This window comes from Polypterus senegalus, chromosome 7, assembly GCF_016835505.1.
Source record: "Polypterus senegalus isolate Bchr_013 chromosome 7, ASM1683550v1, whole genome shotgun sequence".
NCBI lineage: Eukaryota > Metazoa > Chordata > Cladistia > Polypteriformes > Polypteridae > Polypterus > Polypterus senegalus.
Genome location: NC_053160.1, coordinates 145052054 through 145075005, shown reverse-complemented (window position 1 = coordinate 145075005; position 22952 = coordinate 145052054). Strand labels below are relative to the sequence as shown.

The window sequence follows — 22952 nt, the reverse complement described above, 5'->3', positions numbered from 1 at the left end:
CTACTATAATAAGGGTGTCTAGACTTTTCATATCCATTGTGTTTTTATTTCTACTTGGAGTTGGGGCTAGGCTTGGGCTGGCAGTTCCCTTGGCACGTCTTCATTAATGGCCTAGTGGTTGTCTGCAGTGGGAAGAGGTGGGCAGAGAGGACAAGGAGTAGTCTTGTCTGACAAGCTTGCAGTGTTGTTAGATTTAGCTAATGTAATCTGTTCTATTGATGACACTGGCAACATCTCACTAGCTCCCTCTTCCACTGATGATATAAACAGAGATGTTTTCTTTCATTTAGTTTAGCAATGCCTTATTGTGCCATTCGGTTGTTAGTGCATTTTTGAGTACTGTACTGTTTTAAATATCTTCTTTTAGTTAACATGATGGAACTCTTAACTGTATACTAGATAACATATGCAGATTTCAAGTGTCATTGTGCTGACCTGTGGCCCCTGAAAGCAAGTGACGCGATACACCAATTTTTTTATTGTTTTGTTTTGACTAATAATCCTCAAAATATCTATTTCAACTTAAATTAAATGTATATTTTGTGGCTGGCTCTGTAGAGATATGATGAAGGAAGTCTTTTCGATCTGGATGTCCCCTTTCCCTGTGACGTTTGGGGTGGGCATCCCCTATACAAGTGGTGATTAATATATTTAACTGAGACCACTTATACTATACAAGCTTTGCATCAGGTACATTTGCTTTGTCTATACGTAATAGTTTTTTTTTTGTTTTTTTTTAAATATTGCAATTTGGTATTTAGATTTATTTTCTTACCATACTTATCATTGCAAATTTAGTCTGCAGTGTCCTGTTTGTAAACTTTATGAATATTCAATGTATTCATTTGAATTTTCTGTGTGCTTAGGTTTCCTAACAGAATCCAAACTCTATTAAGAAATTAATTACAACTTGATGTGTATGTACAGTATGTGAATGCAAATCTGTTTGCATTTATTCACCCTGTAACATACTGAAATCCTAATTACTAAGCAGTCTTGCTTTGTGCCACTTGCTGTCAGAGCTGAATTAAACTGTACATGACTTCAGCATATGCAGAAAAATCAAGGGAGGCATAAACACAATGTTGCATTTGTTCACACATTTCTGAATAAAATGAAATTAAAACTTCTAAAATTAAAACATTTCAGTAAAGATGAAATTACATGTAAACAAGATTGTCTGCTCCTGTTGCGAGATAACAAATGTTTAAGACACATGTGATTCATACCTGAGTAAATAAATTGCAGTGTTTCAGGCAAGCATCTGGATAAAAGAGGGTCCAAGACATGAATCTGCATCGGAGGATTGTGAACTTGTCTATTTTTGATGTTGGCTGAGGTGTCAAGAGATTCTAAAGTGTTCTCCTTTACTAACAGCAGTCTCTGAGCAGCCTTCAGTGAAGAGCTCTTGACGTGAGGAACACCTTGTACATTGAGCAATGCATTTAAAATCCAACTGCTGGAACACAAGACCACACGATGTGCATGCGCCAGCTCCACACCAGTGTTCTCTGCACAGAAAGATACATCTGCAAATTGAGGGCTTCCCAGCAGCCCAAGAAGCTCAAAAGTGTAACTGGAATTTTGTGTCTTCACAACTGGCAGTTTAACTGTAACAAGAAAGAGAAAAAATAGTTATATTGTGGGCAGCAGACAACTCTTTCAAGATCTAAGGCAGTGTTTCCCAAATTCGGTCCTAGGGTCCCCCTATGGTTACAGGTTTTTGTTTCAACCAGATTTATAATAAGTGATAATAATTAATTATTTAGTTAGCTGGTCTTTTTATCTCTTGTCTTATTCTGCATTCAGTAACGTACAGCAGTACGACTTTTATAAGACATTTAGAAACATTTCTATTTTTTCCTATGGCTGTAAATGTTTAACTCTTTGTTGTGTTCCTATTATTCTTCCCTATTCTGTGAAGTCTGCTCACTTTGCTGAAATAATTATTTGCTAAATAATGATAGGCTTCAGCGTCAAACCCACTATTAGCCAATAATGGGAAAGCAGTATGGAAATCAAGAGGAACATAAATAAAAAGTAAAAAAAAAAAAAATAAATCCACATATAATGGCTTAATTTCCATTAAAATGTATTAACACACTTACTTTTGTAATTTCTTCATTGACCCCGAAACACCAAAACTGGGAAATAACAGCTCACTTAATTAGGCTACAATTTCAATTAAAAACAGAAGTTGGTTCAGACAGAAAGCTGCAGCCCCAGGGACTCCCAAGGACCGAGTTTGGGAACCACTGATCTAAGGTGTATATCTAGTTGTGTTTACCCAGGAGAACCTGAAACCTTTTCTTTTGCATTCAATAACAGACAGAAAAAAACAAAACAAATGAAGACTAGACAGGGTAAAACTTGCATAGAAATTCTGAAATATTTACAGAACTGGAAAACAGATTCTTTGCTACCTACTTCTAGCGGTTTCATAGTGCACGTTTTCCTAAAATAGTTTCATGACACATAAAAAAATAACTCTACACTTCTGGAAATGTTTTATTATGTCTGATATCCTTATTAAAAAGATGTATAGAACAGGAAAGAAAGGAATTTCTTGAGCGATTTGTGTGGGTCTTTAAAGAGACGATCCTCCCTGACGTAATTAAGTTAACTTCAGCATGTAATGGGTGTCTATTATCACTTGAGATGATTTTGAGTTTTTAATGTTGTCCTCTGACCAAATCATGTACATCAGCCCCAATAACTTTAGCTACATGTTTGGTAATCTGCTGGAGCTTTAAGAAATTTTGGTTTGTCAGACTACTAAACCAGGCGATAAAGATGACAGTGAAGATGGATTGAATCACACTGCACTAAAAAGAACAGGAGGTCCACGTCCACTTCAAACAGTCTGAGTTTACAGAGAAACACGTGCTAACTGCATTTAGAGTATACATTTTTTGTATTTATATTCCATTTAGGATTATTACATAGGAGAGTTCTTAAGTATTTGTATTCATATCGCTATTTCTACCTCCTCTCCAAGAACAATGATGAATGAACAAATATTTCTTTGGTGTTTTTGACATTCAGAGTAAGATAGTTGTTACTGTACTATTTTACTAAACCGTCCACTTGATTTAAGTAATGGCTTTTATCCTCCGCACATGTGCGTCCAAGAAGGTGTCAGCATACCTGATAATGGAACAGTGGTCATTGTTGTGCCTCAGGTTACTTGAGTACAGTGTAAATAGTAAAGGCTATATCACATTAGATGAGTTTTCCAGTGATTTTCAATCATAGCCTTCAGTGGTGCACGTCCATGAAATCTTTTGTTCAATGTGACATGCCCAACAACTGAGATTAACTAGTCTGCGACTGGTTAGGATAAAATCAAACATGTTTGATTTTCTCATTAGTCGGAGAGATGGGCTATGTATGAAGGAGAGATGACAACCAAATGAAATAATGAATGCTCATTCGAAAGTACAATGCAGTGATGAGGAATAACAAACATGCGTGTTTTGAACCACAAAACAGAGAAGCTTGTCAGTCTGATGCCTTGTATTTTACAAACTATGAAAAAAAGAAATAAAGGGCACAGATTGTTGATGAACTCGCTGCTGCTGTTATCCCTTCATAAAGCGTCACTCCGTCAGGCACCTCCGATTGGCTGTCAGCACGACTGTGCTGGAAGATCCACACTTGTTCATTTAATGTGATACATGCTGCAATTTTCAATCATGTAATTTGACACAGTGCAGTGAAGTGATGACATCAGTGACTGCATTCAGCCCGATTTGTCATACCATACAACAAAAACCTACATAATGTGGCATCAGCTTAAGGTAGAAGAAACACAGCCTTGTGGAGACCCTGTATTTGATAGAATGACGTTTGAAAAAATGCCATGTACTTTGACTGCCCCTGAATTATTTAAAACAAAGTCCTTAATCCACAACGTAATAAATGGGTAAACATTCATACTGTTCAGTTACTCAACCAATATGTGAAGCTGATAGGTAAAGAATGTAGAAAAAAAATCAAGAAATAATGCTCTGACAAATGAGCAAGGTTTATCCAGAAAAAATGTAGATGTGATGTAGAATAGCCAGCCGAGCATCTTAAACACTTCTATTTGCACAGTAAGCAAATTGGTAGTTATCTTGAAATGACTTTGTGTCTGTCATTAAAATATTTTTCACAGTGCTCAATGCATTTCACTGGAATAGAAGTGAGCCCCACTGGCCTGTAGTCATTCAGACTGCCTGGACTGGAAACTTTAAGTGGGGATAATGATTGACTTGTTTCTACAGCTCAGGTACAATATACCACAGGTCAGGGACCAGTTAAAAAGCAAATGAAAAACTGAGGAGAGCTGCTTGAAACAGAACTTCAGGAATCGACATGATATACCATCCGCCATAACCCTGTTGTTTTTTACCTGCCCCAAACATTCCTCCACTTCAGTTATACTGACCTCTATCCTGGTAATATTTCTGCCATTTTTGCAAAGTACCTCCCAAGCTTGTCCATTATTGGTACTGAAATCATCCATCCATCCATCCATTATCCTCCCACTATATCCTGACTACAGGGTCACGGGGGTCTGCTGGAGCCAATCCCAGCCAACACAGGGCACAGGGCAGGAAACAAACCCTGGGCACCAGCCCACCACAGGGTACTGAAATTATTAATTTCAAATCTTGTAGTTAATCCACTATAGGTTTGTGGTCTATGTCAATTGGAAAGGTCGCACCTTTTGAGAATCCAGCCCTGTGACTGTTTTCAGGTCTTTCCAAACTTGTTTTGGATTATCCTTAAACCGCCTCTTGATTTTTTCCATGTAAATCATTTTACTTTGTTAAGTAGACTGTTAATAGTTTGCTGTAAAAAAATGCTCTTGTCCTACCTTATTTACCGGATGAGTATGTTCTTTAGTCAAAGGTAGCACTTCTACATTTTTAAAGATCCCTGGATTACTGCTTGAGTACACTTAGACAGTCCCTTCCTTCATGATCATAGATTCATAGAATTCAGAATTTCAGTAAACAAATAGCTATAATAATCCTTTAAAATGTCTAATTTCAAATGTAAATGCAACGATAACTCATTTAATGGCATAATGGTGGGCCCATTTAGATTTATCATTTGAAATAAACATTTAAAATGTAGGGGGTCTTAATGGACTCCTATGTATATTTCAATTAAGAAAACATTGTCCATTTTTTAATGTGTGTACTGTGTCTACTACTGCAGAAAAAGTTAATTTTTCTTAAAAAACATAATACTGGAGTGCACTGAATTGTCAATTATTTAACCTTAGCCATGCAAAGCTCATCTTGGTTAAAAAAATATTTTTGGGGCAGCTTTTATTTAAACATTTCCATAAATACAGTTACTAAAAATGGCCATTCACATCCCTGCTTCACTCTATAACTAGAACAGACTGGAGAAAACTAATTTAGAAATAATGCTCAAAACAGTTTTCATATAGCATTCAACTTTGAGTAAAATATTTTTATGCTATAATGTGTCTCTAAATACAAACTACTTCCATGTGTAGATACAGCAAAATAACAGCACATTATGTCATCAGTCAGTCATCGTCCAACCCACTATATCCTAACACAGGGTCTGCTGGAGCCAATCCCAGTCAGCACAGGGCTCAAGGCAGGAACAACCCCGGCCAGGGCACCAGCCCACTGCAGGGCAGCACATTATGCTTTCAAATCAATTTAAGGCATATATTTTAGTAACATACCTGTTTGCTCTTCCAGGTGCTACATGTGGCAGCCTTTTACAGAAGGCCTTTTTACAGAAGCTCACACATTTTTTTTTTGGACAGTTATCTATACTAATAAAAGGCAAAGCCCTCACTCACTCACTCACTCACTCACTGACTCACTCACTCACTGACTCATTCACTCACTCACTCACTCACTACTCACTGACTCATCAACTTCCCAACTTCCCGTGGGTGGAAGGCTGAAATTTGGCAGGTTCATTCCTTACAGCTTCCTTACAAAAGTTGGGCAGGTTTTATATCGAAATTCTACGCGTAATGGTCATAACTGGAAGCAGTTTTTCTCCATTTACTGTAATGGAGATGAGCTTCAACGCCGTGGGGGAGTTTAGTGTGACATCATCACGCCTCCCACGTAATCACGCAGTACATAGAAAACCAGGAAGACCTCAAAAAAGCGCTGAAGAAAACATGCATTATATAATTGAGAAGGCAGCGAAACAATAAGAAGCGAGCGAGTGACATATACAACCATATTCATGAGTTCTGCTACTTCGGAAACAAAGCACGATGTAAACCTACACTTTAAATTAAGTTCATAGACAGGCTGCCGCTGGCGTTTGTAATTTAGTGCCTGCCCATATAAGGCCGTCCGTCAGCGGCAATCCAATAGCAAACTCCCACTAAATATTCACGGGTGAAGGACTGTGCTTATGGAGAGGAAGATGAGATGGTCAGGGTGGTGTTTGACACAAACTCAGCGAAACTGCGAGAGAACGTTTTAAGTGCCAGGACTAAGGTAACATTAAATACAGCCATGGACATAGCACGAGATGGCACCAGCACAGCTGGGAACCTTCGATGCAAGTACACCGAGTGGCTCACGTGAACTGGCGCAGTGCACAGATAAAAGCAACAGTTCCAAAGAGCTGAACAAAACCGAATTACACAATTGAAAAGGCAGCAAAAATATGAAGCGCCTGATAAACATATTCATAAATGCAGCTACTGTGGAAACAAAGCACACGGTGGAAAAAGTCAATGTCCCGCTAAAGGAAGACAGTGTAAAAAAACCCGTGCATGCAGTGTGTCAGGTCTCAGATAAAGAAGAAGACGAGCTGTTTATTGATGCAGTAAGAAACGAATCGATGAATGAAACCTGTTATCTTTACAACGATTGACAAACACGGAATGTAACTTGAACACAACACATCCTACAAATACGAACCTGATTGAAAGAAATAATGAGAATCAAATCCTTGATGACAGCAACACTCAGTAACACTCACAAAACAAATACTGTATATTGACAGTCATGTTACGTTATTTTTAAAATGTTCCCTTTTCTTTTCTAGCTTTTTAACACACTACTTCTCCGCTGCGATACGCGGGTATATATATATGTATATATATATCCCGCTCTACATACTCGAATAATGGATACTTTATTCGCCATCAATGATTGTTTTGGTAAAGCCATACTCAGTGTATTCATTAGATGAACGGTAAAAAAGTAAGAGCGAGGGAGGATGACTCATTGAGGCATGCAGGCTGTAGTGCGCGTCAACTCTATCTGAATTGCGCGATCACATTTGAAAAAATATATCTTTTCAAGTTCTATTTAGTCCATATGTGTCAAACTCAAGGGTCATGAGCCACATCCGCCCGGTGTAATTATATCCGGCCCGTGAGATCATTTTATATACTGTATTATTGTTATTAAAGCCGGGTATATGAAGCGCTGGTAACACAATAAACTACAGATCCCATAATGCAGCGCTTCAGCTGCCTTGCCGAAAACTTACCGCTTACTAGAGTTATTGCGCACTGAGTTTGCACGGCGCTTTGGTGACTTTGAAGAACAAAAAAAGTCGGTCTACATGCGGCTCGAACCTTGTGCATGTTTGGTAGCACATATCTGTGTGAGAAGCTCTTCTCAGTGATAAAGACTAACAAAACAGCACACAGGAGTCGCCTCACTGATGAGCACCTGCAATCCATCCTGAGAATCTCCACAACACAGAACCTCACACCAAACAGAAACGAACTTGTGGCCAAAAAGATGCCAGGCGTCCAGCTCTAAAATGACATATGAGCAAAGACAACTGAATGATTTGATTTGTTATTGCACGTAAGAGCGGGAGTCAACCGTTTTAACAAACAGCGTATTGCACTGATACGAAATAGCTGTGTGTGTATATATGTAGATATGTATGTATATGTATATATATGTTTATATATGTGTGTGTGTATGTATGTATATGTGTGTATATATGTGTGTGTATATATGTAGATATATATGTATGTATATGTGTGTATATGTATAGATATGTATATATATATATATATATATATGTTTATGTGTGTGTGTGTAAATATATATATATATATATATATATATATATATATATATATATATGACAACACTCATCACTCACAACAGTGACAAAACAATTACATTGACAATCAGGTTATGTTATTTTCAAAATGTTTCCTTTTCTTTTCATTCCTTCTTTAACACAGTACTTCTCCGCTGCGAAGCGCGGGTATTTTGCTAGTCTATACTAATAAAAGGCAAAGCCCTCACTGACTGACCGACTCACTGACTGACCGACTGACTCACTGACTCATCACTAATTCTCCAACTTCCCGTGTAGGTAGAAGGCTGAAATTGGCATGCTCATTCCTTACAGCTTACTTACAAAAGTTAAGCAGGTTTCATTTCAAATTTACGATAATGGTCATAACGGTCTGTTGAACTTTCTTATTCATGGCCCCATCTTCAAGAAACTTGGTAGGCGGGTTCCCAACGCCAATTTACGTACTTATTTGGGTGCTAATCCTACTGTCACATATTGAAATTTCCAACGTCACTAATTCTCCAACTTCCCGTCACCGGTAGAAGGCTGAAATTTGGTACTTATTTCGGTAGTATGATGCCACTGTCGGCCGCCATATTGAAGTTTTCAACGGTCTTTGTTACTTATGGGCCCATCTTCAAGAAACTTGGTACGCGGGTTCCCAACCTAATCCTACTTACATACATATATACGGCTCAGTCACCGTCCGGGTCCCCATCCCAACGCCTCCCCAGTTGGCTCTGCCTATACATTCCCTCCAGTTCCTTGCCTTCCTTGCTTCCGTCGGGATTCACGTCTCCCTGCTGATAACTGCAGCCTTTTTATTTAATCCACGGCTTCTCCGCTGTTTTATTGTTCATTTATTACGATTATAGTTATTGTGTAGGTATTTTAGACTTACTTTACATTGTTCAGGTACCCATTTCCTTTATCATTCCAACCGTACCCGCATTAACATGTCAGGTTCACTCTTGATATCCGGAGGAACATTGTGTTTTATGTATTGAATGACTGGGACAGGTTCAAGGTGTGGACTGATGACGGTACAGGAGATAATTATACTACACAGGAGCACTATAACAGTGAAATGCTTAAGCCCTTCACCTATGCATCTGCATGTAAGTTGATGGCTGCCGCTGAATTGTTCGGTTGTTGCTTTCAAGTGTACCGAAATGGCCAAATATTTTACACCTTTCAACAACCACCAATGCCTCTTAAACATCTTATATTGACAGGTGACGATTTCAGTAGTGGACACTTTGATGTTTATGAATGTTTAAACTCTCAAAAGCTGGATGTGAAGTTATTGATGAAACCGGTTGTATGCTTACAACGCTTGACAGATGCCGAATGTCACTTCAACACAAGTCCTGCAAATACCATCGTAATTGAAACAAACCATGAAACTCAAACCGATTATGACAGCAGCAATCCAAGCTGTGAGATTTGAGACAAGATTACTGTTCACATGGCCAACTGTACGTTGCATGCTCAAGAGTAAGCTCAGCGCACAGCTTGGTCATATTACAACCGGAGGGCCGAACTGACAATGTGGTTTACAAGGAGATCCTTAACAAATAATTATTGGTATATTTTCCCTCAGTTTAAAAAGGTTTAATTTTCTTCTTAATAAATATTTTAAGGCAGTACTTCGCCGCTGAGAAGCGCGGCTTATTTTGCTAGTTAATGTTATAAATTATTAATGCTAAGATTTGGCTTCTGACTTGTTTCTATAAGTTACTATAACTTTTTAAATGGATTTTTAAATTGAAGATACAGTATGTTGCTGTCATTATTGGCCCAGGCTTTGGCCCATCTCAACTGCCTTTAGGACGAGCTGTGAACCTGAGAGATGTCACAAGGTGAGCATAGAAGATCTGAAGCATCAACCTTACGTTTACAACATCTGAGAATGTAAGAGACTCTGAGGAACATAAAGTGGAATACATTAAAAATACTGGTACAAATGATAAAAACATTTGGGAAGAGCTGTCTAAGATGCTGCAGGCTGGCATAATTGAGCCATCATCTTTTCCATGGGCTTAACCAGTGGTGATAGTCTGCAAAGGAGATGGGCCACATCGGTTCTGTGTGGACTATCGAGCCCCAAATGCCAAAAACCCAAGTGGATGCCTACCCTATGCCTCTAATCCATGATATTCTTGAGTTTCTCCATGGGGCAATTTTTTTTTTAAATTTGGATCTACACTCCGGTTATTGGCAGGTACAGACAGGTGAAAACAGCATGCAGAACACTGCTGTGATAACCCCTGATGGTTTGTACCAGTTTTGGGTTATGCCCTTTGGGCTGGTCAATGCTGGTACTACATTTCAGAGACTAATGCAATAAGTACTGAAGGGTTTACTCCGAAAGATCTGTTTTGTCTATATAGACGACATCATATAGTCTGCATATGGGACTATCCAACCCCTACTAACGTCAAAAGCCTGCAGTGTTTTTTGGGAATGGTAGTTTGGTATCATAAATTTATACCGAACATGGCAGACATTGCAGCCCCTTTGCATCACCTCACCAAGAAGGGAGTCCTGTGGCAATGGTCAACTGAATGCCAGGAGGCAGTGAAGAAACTGAAGAACGATTTGCAGCCAGAACCACAACTCCAGTTTCAAGTGAATACTGATGCAAGTAATGTGGGACTTGGGGTAGTTCTTACTCAGTGTGATATAGGGCTGCAATGATTAGTCGACGTAATTGACAACATCGACTACAAAAAATCGTCAATACGGACTTTTTATTGTTGACACGTCATGAGCAGAACCTTCAATAGAGGCTCCAGTCACAAATAACCACATTGGTTTTTGTAACTGGTATCATACATTTATACCGAACATGGCAGACATTGCAACCCCTTTGTATCACTTCACTAAGAAGAGAGACCTGTGGACATGAACGTCTGGGGGCAGTATCGTTTGTTATTGTTTGTCAAAACTGCACACAGTCCTACCAATGAAGAGTAATGTCTGAGGAGAAGAAAAATGTAAAGGAAAATAAACGTGGTTTCAATGGTGAGTCGAATAGAGGAGGGGAAAGGAGATGGAAAAAACTGAGACAGAAACTTTCTAAAGTGAGGGGAGCACTTCACCGAAAAATAAAAAAAAGTTGAATGCAGACTATGTAAAATGGAGCTTTCTTTTCACGCCAGCACCATCGCGATGCATGAGCATCTGAAACGAAAGCATCCTATAGATGTGATGTCACTGTCTCTTGAGAACGTATGCTGGTGCTGTTAGTTAGTTAGTTAGGGTCAGATCAGATGAGGAGGGACAGCGTGAACGAGACTAAGAAAATAAAAGTAAAGAAGCTAACTTTTACAAGTAACAAATTTACACCCGATCTGTTCGTTTTCAAATAATATTGCATTAGTGCGATGATGTTTTCTGATTGGTACTATTCAGGTCATACAATGATTTCTTCAAAATGTCACATATATTTGTCTGTTTCTTTTTTTTTTCCCCCAGTGCTGCACGCTGACACCAGAAGGTTGACAAGTTGACCTGGCAGTGATCAAAGCACATGTACTGTGCAAGGCATGTACGTGGTCCACTGAGAAAAGAAGAGCGTTCATGGCACACCTTGCAGAGGAACATTCTTTCCTTTGCATGTCCTTGAGTCCTGTGCAGACTGGGTAAGATCGGGGAAAAAAAAACGCAGTTATTGATTACAACCACAAGAAGGTATGCGAATAAATATGAATAATGTTGCATCCGTGCCACAATGTTTACCGAAATGTACTATAAGGTCATAAAATGAATAACTCCAATATCATATATGCTATGTCTCTGTTTTTTTGTCAGTGCGGCTTTGACATCACGGGCCTTAAGGCGCATACTAATTCAGCGTAAGTAGAAACACTCAATAAAACCGAATAAAACAAAATCAAGTGGCAATGAGATACAAATAAGGCAGATTTGCCAGCGTTTGTGTGTCAGCTTTTATCCATCCGGATCAGAGAATTTCCAGTTCGATTGTCTCAAAACACCACTCACATCTACAGTTATTCTCAGTTGCAGATAAAAAGTAACAGTGTCAGATCCCTGGGTGGGCGGCAGTATGTATCGTGATTGTGACTGATAGAATAAAAGTGAAAAAAAGGTAACTTTTACAAGTACTATACATTTAATACAGTGGATTTTACAGATGCAAATCAAATGTATGTGTTTATTGTATAATATTAACAATAAGAGCAACTCACTACTCAAAACGGTAAATATATGAGGCAGTCAGGATTAAACCGGGGGACTTTTGATTATAAGTCAGCAATTCCTACCGCTGCACCACGGAAGCTATTGTATCATCCTTGAACCTTTTGTGAAAGTGTTTACTTGATCTTTGCATTTTAGGCTTTATACATTCTATAGTTTATGTCTACATTTTGTCATTCATTACTAAAATATGAAAAACATTTCAGTTTTAACGATGTATTTTTTGGTTAAGTTAAATGCACTTTTTTTTGTTTAAAGACTACGTGCACTTTGGTTTGTATTGTTTAATGTATTTCTTTTTTATTGTGATGGTCACACTAATATAAAAACATCTGATTATTTTCAAATTCATATGTTTCACTGGTTATTTTAATTTGATTATTATTAATTTTAATCGTGTTAATGCAGAGACTTCACGGTGACATTCACAGGTTGACAGATGAGGTAAGACATGCACTGGAGCCCAGAATAGGATGTGCAACCACAGGTTGCAGGCATCAAAATAGTCAGGCATGAAATAATCGTGACTAATCGAATAATAAATTGAACGATTAGTCGACTACCAAAATAATCATTAGTTGCAGTCCTAGTGTGATAGCAGGGGGGAACATGTTATCACTTATGCCTCAGGAAAATTAAGGGGTCCTGAGCTTAACTATTCAGCCAGTGTAAAAAAGTGTCCTTTGAGTATCTTGCCATTGTTATTCATGGAGTTTCTCAGTTTCTGGTATTACCCGTTTATAGACCTCCTAAATACAATGCGTCTTTCTTTGAGGAATTCTCAGACTTGGTGTCAATTATAATTACGAACTATGACAAGCTCCTAATAGTTGGAGACTTTAACTTTCATATCAATAATCAGTGTGACCCAAAAGTAAAAGAATTTATGAACCTCCAGGACTCTTTTGATTTGACACAGCTCGTTAGTTAGCCTACACATAAAGGAGGTCATATGTCAGACTTAGTAATTACTAAACGACTAAAAGTTGATGTGAAGCAGATCATTGATATAGGTCTATCAGACCATTATCTTTTAGTATTTAATATAGAAATAATGATAGAAAACATTCATGAGAAGCATATTGTTAAAAAACGCATCTTTGATTCATCAGCAGCTTCAAAATTTACAAATATTCTAAGCAACCAGTCCGTTTGCAGTGCTAACTACAATAGCAAGGATAATGTAAATTGTAAGGTGGTAAATTTCAATACTAAGGTGAGAGCTGCTGCTGACATAGCCGCACCTGAAAAGAGAGTTAAAAAATCTTCTAGCATTGTTATACCATGGAAGACCCAAACAGTGTCTGATTTAAAGAGAACATTCCGGATAGCTGAGCGTAAATTGAGAAAAACTAAACTAACTATCTACTATGAGATATTGAAGGTTAAAATAACAGAATACAATAACATAGTCCATCTTGAGAGGTCCTGCTACTTCTGTAGAATTACAAATAACAATGCTAGTAATCCCAGAGTCTTATTCTCTACGATTGATCGTCTGCTAAACCCAGGTAACTCAATGGAATGCCTCGAGAATACTTCCAGTGAAACTTGTGAGGCTATTGCTGTAATTTACAATCAAAAAATTAATGATATCAGAAATAATACAGTATATCTCCTAAACACTAATCCTCTTAAGCCCCAGTACTCCATTATAAACAAATTAAATTCTTTCACCAGGATAGATTTGGCTGATTTATATAAAACAATTTCTCAACTGAGACCCTCCACCTGCATCCTTGACCCAATAGCAACAAGTTTTTTCAAAGAAGTATTGGGCATGCTAACTGATAGTATTCTTGACACAGTACACTTGTCATTAGATACGGGGGTCTTCCCAGACTGTCTTAAGACTGCTGTAGTTAAACCTCTACTCAAGAAAAATAATCTTGACTCCTCTGCTTTTGAAAATTTTAGACCTACTGTATTTCTAACCTGCCTTTCTTAAATAAAAGTCTAGAGAAGGCAGTCATTATGCAGCTAAATGACCACCTCAATAAACATGCTATTCTTGACAAGTTTCAGTCTGGTTTCAGAACAAATCACAGTACAGAAACTGCACTCGTTAAAGTAGTAAATGACTAAGACAGAGGCCGTTTATCTGTTCTCATCCTTTTAGATCTGACTGAGGCATTTGATACCATTGATCACAATATCCTTAGAAATCATCTTAGTCAGTGGGTGAGACTCTCTGGCAGTGTCTTAAATTGGTTTGAATCCTACCTGACAGGTAGAAAATTCGGTAACACTTTATAATAACTGCACACTATGAAGCAAAAGTTAAGCATGACAAAATACTTTGTTCATCATTTAGAAAGCGTCGCTTCCACATTAATTGGCATTAGCAACCACTTTATAAATGCGGTAACACTTTATAATAACTGCACACTATGAAAAAGTGGTTGCTAATGCCAATTAATGTGGAAGCGATGCTTTCTAAATGATGAACAAAGTATTTAGTCATGCTTAACTAATGCTTCATAGTGTGCAGTTATTATAAAGTGTTACCGAAAATTCTTTGTTAGTTGTGGTAATTACAGGTCAAAGACACATGATATTCTATATGGTGTTCCACAAGGCTCTATCCTGGGTCCGCTGCTCTTTTTGATCTACATGCTTCTGTTACATAGATAGATAGATAGATAGATAGATAGATAGATAGATAGATAGATAGATAGATAGATAGATAGATAGATAGATAGATAGATAGATAGATAGATAGATAGATAGATACTTTATTAATCCCAAGGGAAAATTCACATAATCCAGCAGCAGTATACTGATACAAAGAAACAATATTAAATTAAATAGTAATAAAAATGAAAAAAAATTAAAATAAAATTAATGTTAGCATTTACTCCCGGGTGGAATTGAAGAGTCGCATAGTGTGGGGGAGGAACGATCTCCTCAGTCTGTCAGTGGAACAGGACAGTGACAAAAGTCTGTCACTGAAGCTACTCCTCTGCCTGGAGATGATCCTGTTAAGTGGATGCAGTGGATTCTTCATGATTGACAGGAGTTTGCTTAGTGCCCGTCGCTCTGCCACAGATGTTAAACTGTCCAACTTTAATCCTACAATAGAGCCTGCCTTCTTAACAAGTTTGTCCAGGCGTGAGGCGTCTTTCATCTTTATGCTGCCACCCCAGCACACCACTGCGTAGAAGAGGGCACTCGCCACAACCGTCTGGTAGAACATCTGCAGCATCTTACTGCAGATGTTGAAGGATGCCAACCTTCTCAGAAAGTATAGTCTGCTCTGACCTTTCTTACATAGAGCATCAGTATTGGCAGTCCAGTCCAATTTGTCATCCAGCTGCACTCCCAGATATTTAAAGGTCTGCACCCTCTGCACACAGTCACCTCTGATGATCACAGGGTCCATGAGGGGCCTAGGCCTCCTAAAATCCACCACCAGCTCCTTGGTCTTGCTGGTGTTAAGGTGTAAGTGGTTTGGGTCGCACCATTTAACAAAGTCTTTGATTAACTTTCTGTACTCCTCCTCCTGCCCACTGCTGATGCAGCCCACAATAGCAGTGTCATCAGCGAACGTTTGCACGTGGCAGGACTCCGAGTCATATTGGAAGTCTGATGTATATAGATTGAACAGGACCGGAGAAAGTACAGTCCCCTGCGGCGCCCCTGTATTGCTGCACACAATGTCAGACCTGCAGTTCCCAAGACGCACATATTGAGGTCTGTCTGTAAAATAGTCCACAATCCATGCCACCAGGTGTGAATCTACTCCCATCTCAGTCAGCTTATCCCTAAGGAGCAGAGGTTGGATGGTGTTGAAGGCGCTAGAGAAGTCCAAAAACATAATTCTTACAGCACCACTGCCGCTGTCCAGGTGGGAGAGGGATCGATGAAGCATATAGATGATGGCATCCTCCGCTCCCACCTTCTAATGGTATGCGAACTGCAGAGGGTCGAGGGCGTGGCGGACCTGTGGCCTCAGGTGGTGAAGCAGCAGCCGCTCCATGGTCTTCATCAGATGTGACATCAGAGCAACAGGCCAGAAGTCATTCAGCTCACTAGGACGTGATACCTTTGGGACAGTGGTGATACAAGATGTTTTCCAAAGCCTTGGGACTCTCCCCTGTTCCAGGCTCAGATTGAAGATGCGCTGTAGAGGACTCCCCAGTTCCAACGCACAGGCCTTCAGCAATCGTGGCGATACACCCTCTGGACCCGCTGCTTTGCTGGCACAAAGTCTTTTCAGCTCTTTGCTCACCTGGGCTGCTGTAATTGTGGGTGGGGATGTCTCACCTATGCTGGTATCAGCAGAAGGATGGTTGGAGGATGCAGTACTCCGAGGTGAGAGTGGGTTACTGTGATCAAACCTATTAAAGAAGTTGTTCATTTGGTTTGCTCTCTCCACGTCTGTCTCGATGGCGGCACCCCGCTTCGAGCTGCAGCCAGTGATAATCTTCATCCCATCCCACACTTCCTTCATACTGTTGTTCTGCAACTTCTGCTCCAGCTTTCTCCTGTACTGCTCTTTCTTTAGGTCAGATCATCTCGGGGCATAACGTGAGCTACCACAGCTATGTTGATGAAACGCAGTTGTATTTATCAATAGCACTCTGTTGTTTCACTAAAAAAATGTCTTACTTATGTTTATGAATGGATGAGCAGTAATTTCCCATCCATCCATTTTCCAACCCGCTGAATCCGAACACAGGGTCACAGGGGTCTGCTGGAGCCAATCCCAGCCAACACAGGGCACAAGGCAGGAACCAATCCTGGGCAGGGTGCCAACCCACCACAGTGAGCAGTAATTTTCTCAAGCTAAATAAAGAGAAAACTGAAATTTTAATGATTGGCAATAATGGATATAATGAAATAAACTTGATGCATTAGGATTAATAGTCAAGATGGAGGTAAAGAATATAGGGGTAATTATTGACTCTGACCTGAATTTTAAATCACATATTAATCAGATCACTAGGACAGCATTTTTTCACTTAAGAAATATAGCAAAAGTTATACCTCTTATATCATTGAAAGATGCTGAGAAATTAGTTCACGCTTTTGTTTTCAGTAGACTAGATTACTGTAACGCACTCCTCTCAGGACTACCCAAGAAAGACATCAATCGATTGCAACTAGTGCAGAATGCAGCTGCTAAAATCCTAACTAGGAAAGAAAATCCGAGCACATTTCTCCAGTTTTGATGTCACTACACTGGTTACCTGTGTCATTCATAATTGACTTTAAAATACTGCTTATGGTTTACAAAGTCTTAAATAATCTCTCTCCATCTTATATTTTGGAATGTCTGATACCTTATATTCCAAATCATAACCTTAGATCTTCAAATGAGTGTCTACTTAGAATTCCAAGAGCTAAACTTAAAAGAAGTGGTGAGGCGGCCTTCTGCTGTTATGCACCTAAAATCTGGAATAGCCTGCCAATAGGAATTTGCCAGGCTAATACTGTGGAGCACTTTAAAAAACTGCTGAAAACACATTACTTTAACATGGCTTTCCCACAGCATCATTTGAGTTTATTCCTGATGCTCTGTATATTCAATTAATTATCATTACTATTCATGGTGGCTCCAAAATCCATACTACAGTAACCCCTACTCTCTCTTCTGTTCTTTTTCCGGGTTTTCTGTGGTGGTGACCTGCGCCATCACCACCTAATCAAAGCACCATGATGTCCCTACATTGATGGATTAAAGGCCAGAAGTCCATGTGACCATCATCATCAGGTCCTTCCATGAGAACCCTGAATACAATGAGGGCTGATCATTTATGTTAGGTAGAATGCCTAGAGGGGGCTGGGCGGTCTCATGGCCTGGAACCCTTGCAGATTTTATTTTTTCTCCAGCCATCTGGAATTTTTTTTGTTTTTTCTGTCCTCCCCAGCAATCAGACCTTACTTTTATTCTATGTTAATTAGTGTTCTCTTATTTTAATTCTTACTTTGCCTTTTTTTCTCTTTCTATATCATGTAAAGCACTTATGAAAATGTGTTATATAAATAAATGTTGTTGTTGTTGTAGTAGTTTGGGCTGTGGAAAAGTGGCAACACTATTTGGAGGAAACAGTTTTCAGCATATATACAGATCATTATGCTTTGACCTGGGCTTTCAAGTGCTCAAACACTTCTTCCAGGCTCACTAGATGGGTGCCTAGATTTCAAGAATTCACATTCCAGGTTCACTACTGGAAGGGTCATGGCAATATAGTGCCAGGTAAATTGTCCTGGATTCAAGAAGACACCCTAGAGACACTTGTAGCTGTGGTCAAACCCTTTTTATTCAAACAGCCCCTGGACTTGCAAGTAATCACTCAAGCTCAGACAACTTGTTCTGTTTGTCAGGGGTGCAGGAAAGAGTCAGTGGGTAGACCTGGGTATATTCGCTATGAGGAACTCCAAGGGGTGCTGTACCGTGTGATACCATCAAGATATGGGCATCACAAATATCAGTTAGTGGTTCCCCAAGAGCTCATCCCAGAGTTTCTCCAGTACTTCCATGATAGTCCTTTTGAGGGGTACCTGGGGAAGACCAATACCCTGTTGAGAATCCTGGAGGTAGCATGGAGGCCCACCATCCATAAGGATGTCTGGGTCTATGTTAAAAACTGTAGGATATGCCCCCCGGAAGACTCCCCCTGGAAAACCGGCTGGATTGTGTCAGTCCACAGTGGTGAGTGAACCAACAGAAATGGTGGGGGTGATTTTATGGGACCATTCCCCAGGTCCAAAAACAAGAACACTGTACTGCTGGTAGTAGTAGATTACTATTCTAAATGGATGGAACTGTTTGCCTTGCCCAATACAAAAGGTGGGGAAGACCTGCTCCATTTTAAGCACCATCAAGACTGGGACCGCTGGTTGCCGGAACTTTGATTTGCTCTCAATATGACTGCTGAGCCATGCCTCCTTACTAACGTAAAATACCCCATAAATAATTATGTGAATACTGAGAATGTACCATTTCAATTGATTGCTCATTTGCATTTTTTTAAAAAAGTAATCAATACCCTAAAATAATCACACAAGATTGCTAAAGCAAAGATAAACTGTTAAACTTTAACAAAATCAAATAGGAATGATAAAACAAAGATAAACTGTTAAACCTTAACAAAGGCAAGCAATTCCAGTAATGTCAGATCAGCATTTCTGTTTGTGAGTTTAGCATTTCAATCTATACAACCAAGTCCATGTAGTTCCTCCAGTAGGTGCACCTTCATCACCAGAATGGCCCAATTCAGTTGAAAACTATGAAAAATTTGAAAATATCACAGACCAACAAAAGCAGTGCAGAGTGCAAAGCAGAAGTCAACCGTGTATGGCGTTTTAAATAGAAAAAAAAATTCCATTCAAAAATTAGAATGTGTCACGTATGCGTGTTGGAAGACCTCCTCATAGGCTTGAACAAGGTACGTGATCACCCACCACAGTGTGAGGGGCGCTGTCGCTGATGTTCTCTTCTCCTTCTCTCCCTGAAGCTCAGAGAAACTGCCCAATGATGGCACTTAGCTCTACCACTTCCGGTGACTCGCCATTATAAGAAGCCTGGCCACCCAGAGAGGAAGGGGTGTTTGACCTGAGAGTGGACCATATAGACAGAACTCAGAACAGTTAATTCTTTCAGAAAAGCTATGCAGAAGTAGCCTGTAATAAGCACGAGAACAGCGATTTGTTTCTGTTGAAATTTGGACATTTTTCTTTGCATTTGTTTGAAGATATTAAACGGAATAAACTGTTTGGCATTCCAAATCTTGTTGTCTGTCCCTTTATTACCACACCCATCCACAGAATGCTAATACATTTAGACTGTCACACACTTTTGATTTTGTCCATTAATACTTCTAGAAAATGACATGAATAGATTTTAAGTGTAAGATCCTTATTTCAGGTAAATCTATAGTTTTAGAAATAACGAATAGTGTGGAATTTACATTTCTATTTTTTTTCTTCATACTGTAGTTCACTAGCCTGATTTTTTTCTTAGCCAGCTGCCCATTTTTAAAAAGCTGGAATTAATAAGTAAGCTAACAAGTTTTCTTTTGTGTGTATTTATAATAAAATAACTTTTTGAATAAAATATTTAGAAGTAAATAAAGCTGAAAAATGAAGACTGGGGATACTAATACAAAAGGCTGACAAAAGATTTTATCAATATTTTTTCACAAAATTAAAATCTACATTAATGGTAATTTCTGGTTTGGCAGACTTGAGGCAGGAAAGTGCTGTCTAATTAAGTGACTGTAGCTATAGCTCCACGTAGACTTTAGCCATCTTTCTTGCTTCAATCTCTGCAAATAATCCAAGAACTCTTTGAAAAATTGCCAGTATTGGTGGCTACGACAATGTGTGCTGTCCTAGGGGGAAACTATGATATTGGCAAAGGATGATTAGGATTTAGTAACAGAAGAAATGGGCAGATTTAAGTTAATGATGTGAACAAGTTACTTAGATGTAGCTTTGAAGACAGGCATGGAGAAAGAGCCTCTCATCAGTTAAAGAACTGACTTGATTCTCTTGCAATTTGCTAAAATTCTGTCAGACAACAGTACTATTTAAGATCCTTTTCTTTTTTGAGACTACACATCAACATGAGACATATTTAACGAAAAATGTTTAAAAACAAGAATAACAGCTAGTTTGCTGATCACCTACTAAAATCAAAAAATCACCCACTGCCAACCACTATCAAACTGAACTGTTGCTAGTCTCGTGCATCACCTGGTGAGGGAAGGACTTGGAGCTGTAAAGCAGTGAAACACTAACAGCACTGTAGTGGTGACGCTTCATGAAAAAAGGTAGGGCTGACATACTGTAGAGAGAAATCAGCTGATATCACCAGGAAGGAAATGCTCACAGGGTAGCAGCACTACTTAAAATAGACTACATCTCCCAGCAGCCCCGGTGGTATTACACTATTGGCTCTACTCAGAGAGCGCAGAGGTTGCTGGGAAGAAGATATATCAAGTGGGCTCTTTTAAAAGGAGACAAAGATACAGAGGGGGTTGTGATCATCTATCTGTTTTGTTTCTACTTATCACTCATGCCATTGGGTTACAACTACAACTACCCTGGACTACAGTTTTGTCTGAATGTATGTGCTGTCCTATGCCTGCTTGACAGTGTAGTTGATAGCCTGTTTCATGATGGGGCCGATGACGTGCAAAAGGTTAACAGGTACAGTGAGTTCAGCCGCAATTTCTGCCCTGTTTTTTCTTTTTTTCATTCTGTCATGGTACCTAAAACATGAGACATTACATAGACAACTTTCTGTTTTGCCCAATTGTATATGAAGAAGTGATGGCTGGTATGAACAAATAACATTTGCTGATATGAATTGTTAAATTTCAGTGCCACGTTATCGCCCCCACTTCCATGTGAACCATGAACCCAGAATATGATGGGTACCTTGAAATAACAACAGAAAGTTTAAGTAACAAAGACTATGACAGACACCAGCTTGACCCAAGTATTTCTGGTACTCCCAGCTCTGTTACAACGCGCAGTATAAACTTTTATACACTATATCATTTTTCTGGCTATCCCACTCATGAATTTATTTACAATGTAGAGTATATGACATATAAGAGTGGGCTTCACTGTGCAGTACAGGTCAATTTGGTAGGCAGAGCTACACTTCTAGTGACAGTACAAACTCACTGCAGTGAAGATTAACAATGCAAAATGGTTATTACATTGTATATATTGTTTTCTTTCTTAAACACTGCAAGCAACTTAGTTTAATCTAGTCTCCTTAAAATTATTTTCCATCAGCTGTTAAGATCTGAAAGGCATCTTCATTTTTCCACAGGCAAGCAATTTTATTTGAAATAGTGCTTGTATCCTGATCATTACTTGAAATCACAGTTTGTACACATCCCTATTTAATGATTTGCTCTGTGCTATAAAGTAAGCAATAAATACGGAGTTATGATTCAAATCAGTAAGCACCTCTGCCATACTTACCTCATGACAATACAGGCTGTAAAGAATTAATATTTACATTAACATACAAAAAGAAAAAAAAACACCAGAGACACATACCAGGCTGTCCTAGCTGAGGAGGCTTCAGTCCTTTGGATTTGCAGGCTTTTTTCCTTTTTAAACTTTCTGAAGATTTCTGTTTTGAACACTGCATAATGAAATACTCCAGCTGTAATGAAAGACAGAACTGTCTGACTCCAGTAAAGAAAATGTTAGAAATCTATCAAGTACAATGCTTTACATTATTTGTTCTAAGAAGAGCTTTGAAAACGCATAATAATCTTGGCACACAAGGTAAAAAAAAAAAAAAAACTTTCCAGAATGTAACAATGATGCAAGTGACAACTGATTCTATTATGTGATCGTCACAACAAAAAGAACGTAATTAAATACAGTTTTGTTTAAGCAATAACTGAGTTTTCCAGAAAGCTAACAAAGCCAGTCGGCACATCTCAGATTGCCGACTGCCTCCTTTTTATTATTAAAGGAGGGTCATTTCATTTCAAGGAAACAGCCCACCTTTAGTAAATCAACAATGGTTACTTTCTCCAAATTTGTGTATTAAAGTTGTCATTTTCCTTTCACAAGACTATTTTTGGTATGTACAGTTTTGAATTCAGGTGTTCTATTTATTACTACTGATAACCTCTGATGCTATTTGCTTTAACTCTCATTCAAATTACATTTTTAATGTAACTGTTGAA

At 38.8% G+C, this 22952-nt stretch overlaps 1 protein-coding gene across 2 annotated transcripts in view; it reads right to left on the bottom strand.

The window, feature by feature from the left end:
• Positions 1-22952, bottom strand: part of rhobtb3 (Rho related BTB domain containing 3) — a 154287-nt gene that overhangs the window by 76855 nt on the left and 54480 nt on the right. For both annotated transcript variants that reach the window (XM_039759374.1, XM_039759375.1), the window contains exons 5-6: positions 22309-22417; positions 1230-1610 (exon numbers count right to left, since the gene is read on the bottom strand). In XM_039759374.1, the coding sequence (XP_039615308.1) occupies positions 1230-1610; positions 22309-22417 (490 nt within the window). The remainder of the gene's footprint in view (positions 1-1229; positions 1611-22308; positions 22418-22952) is intronic.